We start from the raw sequence: 17,244 nt of genomic DNA, 5'->3' as shown, positions 1-17,244 counted from the left end.
CCAATTTTGTTCTGAAACTTAAACTGCTCTTTAAAAAATTAAGTCTCTACAATTTTTTTCAAATAAAATACTTAAAAGTGGGCAAAAGATATTAATAGGCACCTAACCAAAAAAGATATACAGATATCAAATCAGCATATTAAAAAAAGCTCAACATCATATGTTATTAAGGAATCAGAAGCTAAAAAATGAGATACCATTACACACTTATTAGAATGACAAAAATTCAAAACACGGGCAGTACCAACTGCTGGAAAGGAATGTGAAGCAATAGGAATTCTCATTTATTGCTGGTGGGAATGTAAAGCGATACAGCCAATTTGTTAGACCAGGTTCTTAAAAAGATAAATGTAGTTTCACCATATAGTCCAAAAATCACACTCTTAGATATTTACCCAAATGAGCTGGAAATGTATGCCCACACAAAAACCTGAACATGAATGCTTATTCATGAATATGAATGCTTTATTCATAATTGCCAAAATTTTCCAAACAACCAAGGTATCCTTCAACAGATGGATGGATAAATAAACTGTGGTCCACCCCAATAACCAAATATTATTCAGCACAAAAAAGAAATGAGCTATCAAGTCATGAAAAGACACGGAGGAACCTTAAATGAACATGGGTAAGTGAAAGAAGCCAATTTGAAGAGGCTACATACTATGCAATTCCAACTATATGACATTCTGGAAAAGGCAAATGACAGACAGTAAAAAAGATCAGTGGTTACTGGGGTTAGGGAGGAGGGGCCACATTTAGGTTTCTGCAGACAAAAGACAGGTGGGACCCTCAAGCTAATCCAGAAAGAATCACACCCAGCGGCTCATTTTGGGAGTCTGGGAAAACAGACACACTACCACCTTGGTAGGTGAAACAACACAAGGGACCAGGGAAGTCTTTCTTCCAAGGAGGCAATGAGGAAGGAAAGGCTCAGCAGCCAGGGCAGCCAACTGCACCGTCTCACCCAGCACAGCACACGGGTCCATCGGCCCCAGGTGAGAGCACCCCAGGTGAGAGCACACGTGTGTGCCTGCGTCTGCGTGTGGACAGGTCTGCACACACGCAGGCGGGTGGCAGCATCTGGGTCTGCCTGAGACTAAATCTTCATCAGGAATTCCACATCAGCTCTGCCCCTGGGAACGTTTTCTCGGTTCTCGGTGCTCACAAAACACCGGTGCACTTGCACATAGTGAGGCGCTCGCCTTCCTGTGCCCTCAGTTCTGCACACGGTCAGTTGTGGAACCACCGTTCCTTCAGGACCTCAAGCAAAGGCCTGGGAGGAACCGCAGAGCAGGCACCATGCAGCATGGAAGACCACCACCCTGAGACCCTCCTCCTCTCCCCTACTAACTCCAACCTCAGTCTGGTCTGTGGCCACAGTCCCTGGCAACATTGGTATGACTATGAAGAGCTGTAACCATGCTGTGGTCTGTCTTCCCGATGAGACTCTGGGCCCCATGAGGACAGCCCATCACGCTCCCTCCTGCTGTGCCTCTGTGCTCTAACACCGTGCCTGGCACTTACCTGAGAACTTGCAAATATTTTTGGAAGGGAGGAGACTAAGGCTTAAGTGACATGTAACAGTGACAGTGCTCCTCTGGGGCCCTGGAAAGCAAAGGGACATGGAGGCACAGATGCTGACAACAAAGACTCTCCAGCTGAGAACAATTCAGAGGCAAGCTCTGTCCCCAGATGGCCGCTGTGGAGCAGGAGGGGAAGAAGGAGCACAAACTGGGCCCACACAAGGGGGGCCCTGCCTAGCTGCTGTGGGGAGATACTCACTGGGAACAACCGTGGTCTCCCCGGGAGGCCCGGTCAGCGTCACTGGAATATGCACAGTGGTGCTCAGATCCGAGGGCTGACTGCCCATACGAGTAACATTCCGCTGATTGTCTGCATCCTCTGGCTGTTCTTCCACCTTCTCTAGGCAAGTGCTGGGCAGGGCATGCACAGGGCCCACACCAATTACCACAGTGGCTTCCAGGTCACAGTGCGACTCCCTGCAACCAATAATGCACATCAGAGTGATGTAGCCCCAAACTCCTATTCTGTCTGCAAAACTCAGCTTCTTAAACCCCTATCCAGATCAAATAAATCCCTGACCACCTCCTCTGTTCTGATTTTTATCATCCTATACATTCTGTGTTTTGGGGTCTGAAAGGTAGGGTTGCAGCTGACTCACCTGTTTTTCCCTGGCAAAAGGCCAGGCATGGCTGACATCACATTGTGTGTATGTAACAGAACTGCTGGCAGAATGAACAAGCCTGGAAGAGGATGTTACCCTAAGCCACCCTACCTAGAGCCCCACCAGGGCCAAGCACAGAGCTCTGCAAACAAAGACAGTGCTTAGGTGGGGCTGATCCTGAGCTGCAGCCTCTGACTATGAGAGTTCTGGGTGGTCTGTGACCTGTGGTCTCAGCCTAGCAGCCCCTGTTGCCCCCAGGCTCTCACAGTCACCCTGGGATCCTGTCCCAGCTGCAGGGCCAGGCTGGCTGGCCTGGGGAGGGAATAGGGCGGGGTCCTTTCTGTCACAGGCACATAGCCCAGCCCCCTTCTGTTAGACCATTTAGCCTGGAGGCCTCCAGTTTCCCCCCAGGCTCTCCTGATCCTCCTTCCTTCACAATGCTCCCCATTTTTCTCTTCTCTCTGGGTCATCTTGTTCTTCCCAAGTCTTCCTGTTCCAAACCAGTCCCAACGATTTTGCCCTAAGCCTCCCTTCCCCCTGGGCACCTTGAAAGTGAAAGTGAAGTGGCTCAGTCCTGTCCAACTCTTTGCCACCCCATGGACTGTAGCCCACCAGGCTTCTCCATCCATGGAATTTTCCAGGCATGAGTACTGGAGTGGGTTGCCATTTCCTTCTCCAGGGGATCTTCCCTACCCAGGGATTGAACCCAGGTCTCCCGCATTGCGGGCAGACGCTATACCAACTGAGCCACCAGGGAATCTCACCCGGGCACCTTGCTGCTGCTGCTGCTAAGTCACTTCAGTCGCGTCCGACTCTTAGCGACCCCATGGACTGCAGCTTACCAGGCTTCTTTGTCCATGGGATTTTCCAGGCAAGAGTACTGGAGTGGGGTGCCATTGCCTTCTCCGCACCCAGGCACCTTAGACTAGGCTAAATTTCCCTGAGCCAAGCTCCCCAGCACGCGGGTGAAAGCATTTCTCACACAGCCCCAACAAGGCGGACTGTCCCCACCCGGGGCCGCCCTCCTGGCCCGTGCCCCCGCGCTGACTCACCTGGGCTGGTGGTTCCGGGGCTCCTTGTCCCTGTCCCTGTCCTCCGCCTCGGCCTCCTTCTCCGCCTCCTCGTGTGCGGGTGGCGCCTTGTGTCGCGCTCGGTGCCGCCGGGCGGGCTCCTCGCCGCTCTCGGCCTCCCGGGGGCCTGCCCGGGCGCCGCCGCGGTGCCGCGCTCGCCGCTCGCCCTTGCTCCCGGGCGCGCCCTCCCTGCTCGGCTCCGGCGCGTGCCGGTGTGTGCGGTGGCGCCGGGGCTCGCGCTCCGCCGCCTCCTCCGGGGAGCCCCGCCGGTGGTGGCGCCGGCCGCCGTCCGGGCCCAGCCCGCGGCCTCGCTCGCTCCTGGCCTCGCGGGGGCCCGCGGCCTCCTTGCTGCGGCTGCGGCGCGGTCGTGCCCGCTCCTCCCGGGCCCCCGGGTCCCCGCCCTCCGCCTTCGGGGCGTCCGCCCTGTCCGGCTCTCCCGCCAGGGCCGCGGCCTTGTCCCTGTCCCTGTCGCGGTGCCGGTGGTGCCTGCGCGGCGGGTCGGTACCCTCGCCGGCCTCCCCACCCTCGGGCCGGACCTTGCCCCCCGCGGGCCCCCGCGCGCCATCCCGGCCTGGCTCCACCACAAGCGGCCGGTCCAGGTGCGTCTTCATGTCGGGCCGCAGGTGGCGGGAAGTGGCGAAGCGCAGCCGCTCCTCAGGGTCCATCTCACTATACAGCGCTTCACAGCTGGCCCGCAGGTTCTGCAGCCGCAGCTGGCTGGCCCGCTGCTCCCACACCGAGCGCGCCTTGGCCGAGTTCTGCTGCCTGCTGTGGGGAGACCGCCCCTGTGAGCCCCCTGCGCTGCCTCCCACCTCTCTGCTTCGCAGGGGAAGCCACTGATGGACACAGAGCGATGGACGGATGGCAGAGGACGCAGGGACGCAGGGCAAGAGGAGGGAAGAAGGTGGCAGGAGTCCTGGCCAGCCCAGCAGAGTGGATGGGCTGAGTCGGTGGCAGATACCCCGAGTAACAGACCTCGTCCCTAAGCCCCTTGTGGGGGAGCCCACAGACTGTGAGAGCCTCACCTGAGGTGGGGGCCCCAGGCCGGAGGGCACAAGGGGTGTAGGGCAGTGGGAATGGCAGGCACTAGCATGAGGTGGCAGACAGCCTTCTCAGGCAGGTGGGCCACCTGCCAGGAAGGCCAAAATGGGGCAAGGAGCGGGGCAGCGTCCAAATGGAGTGGGACTGGGGTTGGGGGGCTGCCCAAGGAGGGGCTTCTCCATCTCTCCCTCCAGGAGGAGAGTTACTGGCCAGAAGGACACAGAGGGTGTTTGAGAGGGAACTCAAGAAGAGGCGGGTCATCAGGAGCAGAGGGGAGAGGGGCCCAGGGAGTGAGGGGCCCTGACAGCTGGCCCTCAGGAGTCGGGCAGGCACTCTCCCTGAGCTGGTCAGACCCATTTGGGCAGCTGCCACTCAGTTCAGTGACCATTTGCTGAAGGCCCAGGAGCCCAGCATCAGGTCTGGGGCTGGACACCCCCTCTTGTGGTCACCAGTACCCCCTCTCTCCTGGCTCCACAGGGCTGAGAGCCCTCCGGCACCAGGAATGGCCTGTGGCCCGGGCTCAGCCCTCACAGCACAGGCTCCTGAAGGCCCTGACGGCCACCCGCCAAGCTCACCCACATGGTCACGGGGGGCCGACAGCCCAGGGTGCATGGGAGCCCTTTGCATTCTGCAGTTTTCACTAGACAAGACCCCAGAGTTGGTGACCCCAACACCACCTTGGCCAAGTGGAAACTGCCTCAGAGGCCAGTCCTGCCCTTCTCCTCTGGAGGTTCCTGGAACCCCCTGGGGCAGCAGGGGCAGCACAGGACAAGGATGGCCAGGGCATCTGGATCAGGTGGCATCTGGCCACCTCCGCCAGCCCTCACACCCACCTCTTGTCCCCATGGCACACTTAGCACAGAGCTGTGACCCACAGGGTCCACAGCAAGTCACTGACGGAGCCAGGACCGAACGCATGCAAGGACAAGAGGAAGAGTGTCTAAAGGAGATGTGAGCCAGGCTCCAGCTGCACTGACGGCACAGCCGAGAGCCACAACCCATGGGCCTGGAGGGCCGGGCTGGACAGGCCCCAGCCCCGGCTCTGGGCTGCGGCCACTGAGCACCACACTAGTCCTGCCCTTTGTAGGGCTAGTCCAGGCTCAGGGTGGGGAGCCATTTCCAGGGGAGCACCTCGGAAGGATGAGAGCAGCAGAGCCTGATGTCTGTCCCTGGGGGCCCAGCAGGAGGGCAGGCAGGAGACACATGAGGGACAACTGCTGGCCTCTCCGGCCATCTGCCAACCCACACCTTTAGCTGCCACCCCAAGCCCTGACCTGCTGCCCCATTCCCGAGGTCACCTCACAACAGACCCACCTTATCTTTCTCTGGCTTCAACCCAGAGCCCCAGGGGACCTCCCCATCCCCAGCTGGCATCAAAACAAAGGGTCAGACTCTGAACAAGACTGAACCTTGTACAGTGGACAACAGCCACTAGGGGGAGTTCCCCATGTGCCGGAGGCCATGAGAGCTGACAGCCAGTCACTGGTCAGGCCTCCTCATCAGCCCACCAGCCGGAGACAGACTCGGACTCTGAGCCATACCCTGGGACCCGTGCCGTCTGCCAGAACACAAACAGGCAGGCAGTAAAGATGATGGGGACACATGGTGGCTCGGGAGGAACGGCTCTGCCCTCAGCCTTACCCTCAGACACAGCTCTGTCCCACCCAGGAACCAGCTCAAGCCCACGAAGAGGCGGGCTGCCTGCTGGACTAGAGAGTGCGTCCAGGCTCCCTGCATAACTTCCCAGCCCCGCTCCCGCTGGATTGCTGCCACTCCGGGCCTCCGCCCCTTGGGACTACCTATGCCCCCCCCAGGATGCAGCATGGCTGCCTCTCTGGACATGTCTCTGGGTCTGAGCCTGGCTGAGGTGTCCCCGCCTGCGGGCCTCTCTGTGTCTGCTCTGCCCGGCGCATGGTGCGCTGTGACCAATGCTCGCCTCGCAGCCCATGCCTCTCCACCCAGTTCCCAAGCAGCTCAGGATGTGTGAGAGACCCACCGCGCAGAGTGGCAGGCGGCTCAGCCCAAGGCAAAGGCCTCACTGAAGGAGGCCCAGGGAGAAGCCGCCCTATCACGTTCCAGCCCAGCTTGCCCGCAGAGCTGGGTTCAGCCACGTGCTGACAGGACTCAGAAGGAGCCTCCATGGCATGGCCCTGCTTTGAGGTCTCTGCGCTGAAAAAGTCATCACCCCTCAGTCACCCGTAGCTGTGACAAGCAGAAGCAGCCCAAGTACAACCCCTTACTCTGTGGACATTAGGGGCCCAACAACCAGCAGCTCTGCATTCTTGTGGCTGCACCAAGCCCAGCTCTGTGCTGGCCCAGCAACAGGGCGATGGGGCTCAGGGACCGCAGGAGCGCCAGTCAGCACCAGGACGCAGAGAGGGCACCCGGCCATCCCCAGGGACTTCTCACATGCAGGAGGAAGCCCCTGGGGACAGTCAGACTGGTGTCACCCCCAGCAGGGCCACCCCGGTGCTCCTGTGGCCCCACCTCAGGCTCTGCCTGTCTCTGCAGCCTTGCAAACAGGCAGCAGCTCTGCTCTCACTAGAACAAGACTTCCTAAGGATCACAGAGACGTCCTCTCCCAGGTAAGGCAGGCTGGAGTAGGAGGGCCCCACAAATGCCCTGAGCCCCTGAGGACCCTCTACTTCACAGGAGCTGCAAGGAGACAGCCCAGCGGCTCCCCGTGGTGGTCACCTCAGGAAAAGCAGACCTGCTCAAGATGCGAGAGTGACAGCACAGGGACAGATAGCAGAGAGGACAGACCAGGAGAGGAGGAGGGGCTGAGCTCAGAGAGCCTGATCCCAACAGCAGGCTGAGCAGGATGTGAGGGCGCCAGGAAGTGTGCCTGTGTCCCCAGCGGGGCAGCGGGAGGTGGTCCTGGAGCTGCCCCCTGAAGCGAATGACTTGAAGTGGGAAAGCAGAGTTAGGGGCGAAGGTGCTGGCGTGTAGTTATCATGAAGCCACAGATGGAAATTGTAGCAGAGAGACTCACGGTGAGTTTACGCTGGAGACAGATGAGCTGCGAGATACAGTACCTCGAGTTTGCTTTACAAAACTGCACATGCAAAAAACAAAACAGAACAAAAGTGAGAACACCAGAGAGAGTTCTAAGAGATGCCAGAACACGCATGAGCCGCATCGGGTCAGGACAGAGGCTCAGCGTGCATCCAAGCAGGAGGCCAGGGACGCTTCTGTCAGAACGACACCAGCCGAGACCTCGGGATAAAGGAGAAGTTGAGAGAGCGCACATCCAGCAGAGCAGCAACGCCCACGGCTGGAGGGCAGGAAGGTTAGCTTGAGCCGACCAACCCAGCTCTGTGCCCACTGCCCCTGGAAGGGCAGCAGGGCTGGAAAGAGCAGGCACCTCTTGCCCTGCAATTCTCAACAGCCCTCCTCTGTCGGACCTGGTGCCTCAAAATCCCCCGACGCTGGGGACCGCTAACCCCTTCAAGACGGAGCAGAGATGGCTGACACAGGGGCCTTACCTGCTTGCGGCCTTGCCTGGGCCCTGGTTCCTGACCACCATGCTCGACCCCCAGCCAAGGCTGCCCAGGCTCTAAGTCATTGTCTCCCACTCAGCACCACCCTTCCCAGGTGCAAAGAGGTTCCATCACCAGCCCACCTTCCCTTGAGTGTCTTTCTGGAAGCTTTTCCAAAATCAATAGAGAGAAACCAGAGATCTCTTTACAGTCATTTCCCTTCAAGGTGGCTTCCCCAGGGGAGGACCGGATGGGTACCCAACTCTGCCTACTCAAGGCTGAGTCGACAAATACATGAGAAGCTCAAAACTACTCACCTGCCTGCTGACCCTGCATGCAAAGAGGCACGTGTGTCCAAGAGACTGAGCAAAGCAGTACATGACCAGTGTGTGAGCCTGTGAGTGTGACTAAGACTGTGAACATCAAGAGTGGTGTGAGTGTGAACATGTGTGCAGGAGGGGCCGTGGGCACCAGTGCTCCTGAGGCTGATGCAGCCGAGAGCTCGGACGACCTCATCAGCCTGAGTGTCCCCACTCCAAGGAGCTTGAGAAGACTGTCCCCTGCAGCCACACACACCGGGGTCCCCAAGGGGGCTCCAGGGACTCGGGCACCCCCCTCAGGAGGGGCTGGCGCAGAGTCTCAGGCAAGGTCCACGGAGCCCCTCAAACATCAGAGACACTAAAGCTGCCCCGAGCATCCGAGGCCCACAGAGCACATCTCGGCAGGCCCTGTCTCACGAGCCACACAGCACAGCTCGGGGAGCAGGTTTGGGTGGGAACACCCTGTCCCCCTACCTCAGCAGCTCAGACAGAGAAGCGACCGTGAGAGGCTGGTGCTGCCAGCGGAGCAGGGAGCCAGGCAGATGGACAGACGGACGCAGGAACAGCCATCTCAGGGAGGCCCCACCCTCAGACACCTCAGCTGATGGAGGATAGTGAACAGCCACGCACAAAGGCCTCACCCCCACCCCCATGCCTGGGGCCCGACCTCCTCCAGGAATTGGGACCTCAGGGGTCACATCAGAGCCCCTGCACGTGCACCAGAGGTGGGCTGAGGACCCAAAGCTGCATTCTGGGTGGGCCTGCAGGACCCACAGGAAGACCCAGGGGCCAGCACCTGGACACACCCCAGGCTGGCCGCAGTGTGGAGCTCGGGGCCTGCTGTGAGGGGAGCACCACGTGTCCCCAGGCCCTGGGGCCGGAGGTCCACAGCCTGATTCCTGCGCAGCAGCGTCCTGAACGGGGCGGGCAGAGAAACAGGAAGGGCGTCCAGCCCTCCCTTTCTGGTGTCCAGACAAGCTCCCTGTGGCTGTGCCAGGGACCCCTCCTCTCTGGGGTCTCTGCCCAGGTGGGGGTGGATGCCCTGCCGCACATTCCCAAGGAGCGGGCAGCGCTGGCCAGCAGCAGGGGACACAGGACATCGCACTCCCCTCCAGAACAGCAGGAAGGCAAACGGTACACAGAAACCACACAAGGCCCACGTGAATAAACTTGGCCAGCCACCACCACATCCTCCATGCAGACTGCCAGCAGCTTACACAGTTTGGGAGAAGAGGCTATGACAGGAAGTCACCAGGGTCACTTTAAGCCCAGGACCAAGCAGACAGAGCTGGTACACTGGCCAAAAAACAAGACTCCAGGACTGCTGGGCACCAAGGCCCCAGCAGCTGGCAGAGTGGTGGCAGCTGTGTCCTGCCTGGCTCCCTGCAGGCCCCTGGCCCCCTGCCTTCACTCCCAGGGCCTGGGACCTCCCTTTGCTTCTTCTCCCCCATAGACCACCACTTTCTGGTCACCTTAGAGACAGGACCTCTGCAAACGCCCTCCTAGAAAACAGGTCATGGCCCTGTGACATCCAGGTGAGACCAAGCTGCTAAGATGACCCTCACCCATGCATGTACACACTTGCACAGACTCATCCCCCACCAGAGTACTCAGCACTGACGCCCGCATCACCCCGGAAGGGCCTGAGGCTTCTCCTGGCACTCTGACCTCAGTCAGCACAGCGGAGGGGCGCAGCTGCAGAGCGAGGGCGGGATCTGCACCAGGAGCCGGAGGGGCCGTGGGGTGGTGAGTGTGGGGCTGGACGCAAGACTGGCAGCTCCAGGTGGACTCAGTCTGGCCCCAAGCCCCTCTGTGCTCTCTCGCGGTCACCCAATGACCAGACACTGGGCCAGACTGTCCCGCCTCCTTCCCAGGAGCCAACCTCCCCCAGCCACTGCAGTTTTTGGCCCTGGCCTGGGTGCTCTGCCCCAACTCTGAAGTCCATAGCACAGCAGCAGTGCTCCTGCAACGTGCCTGGAGGCTCCACAGAAGTCTCAGCCCCACCTGACCTCCTCTCATCAGAGGGGCCACCTCTTGACCTCTGTCCCAACACCAAAAACTCAAAGATACTTTTGGAAACTGCATTAAGACTCTTGGGCTGCTGAAGTACCATGTTGAATCTTTTGCCTCACAAAACACATTTCTGAAAAACTGAGCCTAAGTCAGACATACTAATTCCTTGGAGCCGACCAAGACTGTCCAGGGGGACCGCCTTCAGCAGGCCACTCCCACCCACAGCACTGCCACCCCTTGCTCTCATCCCAGCAGGGAGAAGCCAGAGGCTCTACCTCGTGGTCTCTTTGCTCAAAGGCCCCTGCCGGGGAGGAGAACCACTCCCCCCATCTCAGCTGCTGGGGAGGGCTATGTCCTAAGAAGCTCCAGTCAAGGCAAGGGCCCCTCTCTAGAAGCCCCAGGAGGAGCTGGGCTCTGCAGCAGCCCTGCCACCACCCCATAACCCACTCCTAGAACCTTACGCGGCAATGGAGATGTTCGCGGCAGACATGGGGCTGACTTCAGCCACTTCTTTGGCCTTTTGCAGAGCAAGCTTCTGATTGGCTGCTTCTTCCATCTCCTCTTCGTCCTGTTTGGACAGACAGAAAAGTGTAGCTAGCCTGTGAGTGCGGTGTCTACTCTGAGGCTCCACAGAAGCCTTGGCCCCACCTGACCTCCTCTCATGCCACCAGCTCTTCATCCTAGAGCCTCTGAGTCCTTCCGCCCCCTAAGCCATAGGCAAGGCAGCTGGCTCCTGCCTCAGCACGACCCATGCAGGCTCCAGACGCCCCTGCTATGCCCATCTCTGCAGGCGACAGTCCGCAGTCAGCGCCCTTCACAGCGCGCTCACCGCTGACAGTACCGCTCTGGAGCCCCAGCCCAGGAGCATATTCCTGCATGTCAGTCTCATTCCTTTGAAATGCAACCCACCTCTCTATTCCCACCTGCCCCCTCCTGCCTCCCCCCAGCAGTTGTCACACTGGAACGAAGTCCATCTCTGCCCCAGGCCAGTGAGCCAGCGCACGGGACAGCTGGCCACCCTGAGTCTGGGTGCCCCGCAGCACCGCCCACAGGAGCCCTCCCCAGGAGTGTCTAGCAGGGCCACCTCACGACCTCAGAGCTTCTCCGCCCAGACCTACTGGGTCACATCTGACCACTGGTCCCCGGCGGTGACTGTGCCTGGTCATGGGTTCCATTCCTCCCTGAGCTCCTGGGGAAGAGTCCCAAGGCTCTCTGCCTCTGGGCTGGCATGTGATACCTCAGCAGACGCCTTGCCCCACCTCTGCCCCTCCACTCGGGGGGAGACGGACCCTCCAGCCCCAAGCCCACGTCACCAGGCAAAACCAAAATGCTCTGCTCCTCAGATCTAGATAAAGAGCTCTAGGCTGAGTCTACAGGCCCACCAGTCTCCGTGTGGTCCAGCTACATCACTGGGACCACCCTTATATCCCCCATTACCCCAACCCCAGGCCCACCTGGCTCCTCTGGAAGCTGGCATTCCCAACACATCCCAAACATCCTTAAATTTGCTTTTAGGGGCATAGTAATGGCAACTAAGCCCCTGTGAGCTGCCTGTACATTTCCCACCATAGAGAAGAGAGCTTCCAGCTTCAGGCCCCAGGGGGCGGCAGAACTAGACCTACCACGAAGCCCCCGAGGGACGCCCCTCCTCCAGCTCCGGGCTCCATCCTGGTTTATGGCCCTCAAGTCACTCCAGTGGGTGTTCTACAAACTTGACATGAGTTTATTTCCACTTCAAAAAACAAGTGACACCACCGTGTATTAGTGGGAATATGAAGCAGGGAGCACCAACCCCGCTCTTTGGGACCCTTGGCCAGCCCAGGAGTGCCCAGAGCCTGACACAAACAGGCCTCCACTTCCACCTCCAAAAGGGAGGAAATCCCTGAATTGGGGCAGTTTGTCCAAACGGGCCACCACCCAGGGTGTCTGGGCATGGAGACAGGACCCTAGGACATGACCTGTCAGTATGTCCTCCCACTGACAACCTTGAAGGGGCAGTGAGAACTTTGACCTCAAGCTCAGGACAGCTGGTGCCAGATCACCAAGGCTACTGGGCACCCCTGGTTCACGTGGCTCCAGAAATCCTGACACCAGAAGTGCTCTGCGGCTGCACCGGTCCCCCCAGCCAGGGGCTTGGGCCACTCTCCAGCCGCTCCTGGATTGCGAGATTCAGTCCAGCAACTGACTACAGCAGGAATAGGCAGGCCGGGGGGATTCCTGAGCCTCAGAGGAAGGGAGGGGTCCAGACCCACAGGCACAGCCCAGCCCAGTTGAGCGGAGGCAGAGGCGGGCGCACCCATGAGCCCCTGGGGGAACATTCTTCCCCACCAGGTGGGGAGGTTGGGCCCCTGCACAGCGTGCGCTGCCAGGAGCACGTGGGAACCAGAGTCTCTGCAGCCTGCAGAGACGTCCAGAGCCCAGCTTCCCCAGGGGAAACCCAAGTCAAGCCCAGAGCAGGGACAGTGTTAAGAGCCTTTGGATGTGCAGGACTGAGTGGGTGCAACACAAGCGGAAGGCTGTCGGGGACAGTGGGGGCGAGTGTACAGACAGACGCACAGGTGTGCACCCAGGCACACGCGCACAGACAGCACGTGCGTGCCTGTGAGGGTCAGAGGGTCCTCAGGCCTCCGGTCCACAGCCCCTCCGGGCCAGCAGCCAGGCTTGTCAAAGCGCCAGCCCAAGGCTGAAACGGCGGGCGGCCTGCACCGTCCGGGACAGACGGCATGAGAGTAACCGGGCAGGGGGCTGCGTCATCTGGAGGGACGCCACGGGGAGACATGTGTGATCACATCCCCCACAGGCTCAGGGATGCGAGATGACTATCAGCTGGCTCCCGCAGGGCACAGCCTTGACAGAAAGCCATCCCGCTGGGTGTGGACGTGCTGGGAACAGACACCAGCTGCTCCTCCAGCCACCAGCCTGGCCCAGAATCCAAGGGCAGCACCACACAAGAGCCACTCGAGCTCAGCCATCCACACAGGAAACCAAACGCACGGGCCCCCTCACCTCCCAGAGAGGATCACAGGGTCCCCTCACCATCTGGGGATGAACATAGGGGACCCTCCCCTCCCGGGGATGACCACAGGCTGTCCTCACCACCCAGAGATGACCACAGGGTCCCCTCACTGCCCTTTAGGGTGTTCAGACCAGATGTCCCCTAGGGCCCACCTCATGATGGCTCTCACTCTGAGAGGACACGGCCCCCACTTCACACACTGAAGCCACAGTGCCCTTCAATCCTGAGACCAGGGCAGCCCGCATCCCCATCATCCAGGTCTGCCTGTGGGTTGCATCTCCTGTGGGCCACCTTCTGCTCCCACACCACTTCCTGTTTTTCTGGTCATCCTTCCCAGGTTTTGACCTACCAGAAGTGGCCCTCACGGTCACCCCCCTTCCTGGCATGGTGCCCCCTGCCTCTTCAGTGCCCCCACACCCCTGCATGTCCAGGACTTGAGGAGAGCCCCTGGACAGCGGCCACACATTCCTAAAGCAGGACCTGGCCCCCCTCACGACGTTGCAGCCTCTCCAGAGTGACGTGGATTGACCCCCATCCACCCATCCCTGGGCTGCAGGTGCGTACCTTGGTCAGCTCCTGAGCATTGGCGAGGTTGTCCACGGCAATGGCCAGGAAGACGTTCAGCAGGGTGTCTGGTGGCTCCAGCTAAGGAAGGACGTCTATGCCCCAGCCTCCCCAGGGTCAGGCCATGGCTCCCTCCATGCAACACAGGGGCCCATCTCCCCAGGTCCTGGCCAGCCTTGCCTCCTTCCTTGGTGTCCCCCGATCCCCCAACCCTCCAGCCATGTAAGCCCCCATCAGACACAGCCCAGCCCAGCTGCTAGGCGGCGGCCCCCTAGCCTCCTTGATGCAAATCTCTGGGTAGGTGACCTTGTAGCTCGGGCCCCCCTGTCAGGCAAGGAGGTATTAATACCCTGGAACTCAGGGGGAAACACACCCCAGGGTTCCGCCTCATGGACCAACCTATGCAGGGCTGCAGCAGGCCCATGAGACAGCACACTGAGGTCAGCTGCTGCTTCCTGGCATTGACCACAGCTGTGGGTGACCCAGAAGCCTCGCCACGCCCAGAGAGCAGGATGAAGGTCATGCCCCTTGGGGTCCAGTCACAGGGAAACACTCCAGTCAGGCAGGATGGGGGCACCCGCTGCAGAGCCTCCCCAGCTGGGCTTGCCCTGACCCTGCAGAACCCCCACCCGACTCCAGACACAAGCCTGAGGAGCGTCCGCCACACAAGACCTTGCCTTGTGCTTCCCTGCAGATTCATTTCTACCAGGGAGAGGTTTTTTAAAAGCTTGGTGCCAAGACCTAATTATTAATTTAAATTAAAGTGAAAACAAAACAAACAGCTGCCCTCAGGCTCAAAGCCCAAGTCTTTCCCCAAGTCCTCCCTTCCTACCCCACCGTGGTGGGGGAGGAGGAGAGGGACCCAGGAGGCACCTACCCCCTCACCCAGCCCACAGAGGATACAGTTCCCAAACAGCGTCAGGACAATGAAGTACACGGACGAGAACATGCCTTTGCTAACTCCACCTTGCGATTCGATCCCGTGGTACATCACCGCGTTCCAGTCCTCCCCGGTCAAGATCTGCAGAGGAAGGCAGGGAGAGCACCCAGGCACGTCCACAGCCACCGGCGCCCACACGCATGCCCAGGGAGAGACGGCTGAGCCCAGGGCACACGCGTGTGCACACACAGGTTCTTGGATGACACTCAAGGTAGCCCAGGGGCCTCCAAAGAAACTTCCAGAAGGGCCGTTATGGCTGCTGGGCTGAGTCTCCGCCCAGAATGGAAAGGGAGCTCTCTGGAGAGAAGGCGAGCAAGGGCGAGGAGACCTGCCCTGGGCTGCATGGGGTCCGCCCGGTGGGCTTCCCGTGTCCCCAGCTGCCAGGCCACTGCTGCACAGGTGAGGAGCCCAGGGCTCAGGGGCGGCGTGAGCTCTCAAGGCCAGACAGCAGCTGCGGCCTCTGACCCTCCCAGCAGCCACCTCCCTCAGTCCAGTGGGTCCAGGCTATGAAGGCAGCTACACGCAATCCTTGCCCCATCAGGAAACAGGTCTCGTTTTCAATTGTATTTTGGAAAAGTGCAAGGGGATAAGATAACAGACTTTCATGCGTCCACCACTCAAGATGGAGACTGCTGACAGTTTGTCATATTTGCATCAGGTCCCACCACCCATGATGACCCTTGACAGGCAACCACAATCACGAATCTGGGGTGCATTCCCATCTACACAACACACATGTACACACACAAAATATACCATGTGTGCTCTAAACATGCAGAGAACAGTGTCAGACTACATACACCATCCTGTTCATTTACTGTTGCATCCTTGAAGTTGACCCATGTGGACACTTAAGCCCACTGTTCTGGGAAAGTGCTGTATAGGGCCCTTCCACACGTTCACCCATCTTCCTGACTGGCACTTTGAGGTTTTGCCAGTGTGCCCCACTGTGTACATGAAGTTTGTATAGAACTAGGCCTGCTGGATCATAGGTTCTGCACACTCTTGACTTAACTAAATGTTTCCAAAGCGCTTATCCCAAATTACTGTCCTATCAACAACTCAGGCTGTGTCTTCCTCACACCCTCGTCCTAAACTGAGCACCGTCACACCCTTTGATAGCCCCCAGCCTGCAGGGTGAAGAGGCAGCCAGTCAGGTGGGACCTCTGCTCACATCTCCTTTCTGTGGCCCTTTCAACTCTTCGGCTTGTATTTCTCGTGACTCATCTTTTCTTACTGACTTCCATATGTATATTCTTTTTTTTCCAATTAAAATAAATAAATTAATTTAAAAAAGAAATAAAGTGAGTCTTGTGTATACTAGTCCTCTATCTCCAATGTCTGCTGGAGAAATCTGCTTGTGTCCTTTTGCTTTTAACTAATTTGTTGAATTATTAAAAAGTTTAATGAAGTCAAATATATCACTCTTTCCCTTATGGTTTCTGCTTTTTGCCTCTTAAGAAGTCCCTCTCCATCCCAAGGTCATGACGAATTTTCCTACATTTTCTTTGAATCATTTTAAAATTTGGTTTTTAGATCTCTAATCCAACTGGAGTTTTTGTTGGAGTGGTTACATTCTGGCTACCATGGGGATGAAGATCGACTTTTCTCCCACACAGAAGGCTCGTTTTTTGACCATTCCACCCCTACCGCCCACCCCACCCATCCCCCATTGATTTAAACGCCGTCTTTTTAATATGACCAACTTCCTACAAAAGCCTGGGCATGTTTCTGGGCTTCCTAGTCTGTTCTCTGATACTTTGTCTTTAGACGTTAAAATCTTCATTATGGTAGCTCTATAGTAAGTCTTGATACACAGTGGGGCAAATCACTCCACCTTGAATTGTCTTTGCTATTCTTGGATATTTACTGTCCCATAGAATCAACATGCTGAATTCCAAGAGAAGTCCTGTTGGGATTTGAATCACTGATTAAATTAGGGAGAACTGATCCCTTTACAACAGTGAGGCTTCCCATTTAAAAACATTTGTTTTCAGTTCTTCAGGTCTTTTAATAACACGTTATAATTTCACATGTAAAAGTCTTGCATATTTCTTGTGGATTTATTTCTGGGTAACTCATAGCTTTTATAACTACTGTAAGTGAAATCTTTCATTTTAATTGAATATTCTAATTTAGTGATACAGGTATATAGAAAAGCTCTATCTTTTGAATGCTCCTCTTGTGTTCAGCAGCACTGGTGAATTCCTTTATTATTTCTAACTGATTCTTTGGGTTTCTATGTAATCACATCATTTGTCTATTCCTTTCCAGTCCTCCTACCTCTTCCTTTTTCTTATTACATTGACTTCAACTGCCTGAATACTAGCTACCCTTGGTTTTTCTTTAGTCATAATGCTTTCAACCGGTATTAGTCTGAGTTCTCCAGAGAATCAGAAGCAATAGGAGATGTCTGGGTATACCTTATCTTGTGATTATGGAGAGTAAGTCCCAAGACCCACAGCTGACTGGGAGAGATGACAGTGTAAGTTTCAGCCCAAATCTGAGTCCAAGGGCAAGAGAAACTGAATGCCCCAGCTCAAACATATTTGGGCAGCAAGAATGGACTCTCCCTTACTCAGCCCTTTGCTCTACTCAAGCCTTCAGTGGACT

The 17,244-nt window shown here is 57.6% G+C and overlaps 1 protein-coding gene across 9 annotated transcripts in view; it reads right to left on the bottom strand.

Moving 5' to 3' along the window:
* Window positions 1–17,244, bottom strand: part of CACNA1B (calcium voltage-gated channel subunit alpha1 B) — a 205,581-nt gene that overhangs the window by 78,508 nt on the left and 109,829 nt on the right. For all 9 annotated transcript variants that reach the window (XM_043470327.1, XM_043470320.1, XM_043470322.1 and 6 more), the window contains 5 exons: window positions 14,595–14,712; window positions 13,692–13,759; window positions 10,573–10,679; window positions 3,241–4,026; window positions 1,786–2,003 (listed from right to left, as the gene is read on the bottom strand). In XM_043470327.1, coding sequence (XP_043326262.1) covers window positions 1,786–2,003; window positions 3,241–4,026; window positions 10,573–10,679; window positions 13,692–13,759; window positions 14,595–14,712 — 1,297 coding nt within the window. The remainder of the gene's footprint in view (window positions 1–1,785; window positions 2,004–3,240; window positions 4,027–10,572; window positions 10,680–13,691; window positions 13,760–14,594; window positions 14,713–17,244) is intronic.

Source organism: Cervus canadensis, chromosome 5 (assembly GCF_019320065.1).
Source record: "Cervus canadensis isolate Bull #8, Minnesota chromosome 5, ASM1932006v1, whole genome shotgun sequence".
NCBI lineage: Eukaryota > Metazoa > Chordata > Mammalia > Artiodactyla > Cervidae > Cervus > Cervus canadensis.
Note: the sequence above shows the minus strand (reverse complement) of the source record. Positions and strands in the feature narration are given on the sequence as shown.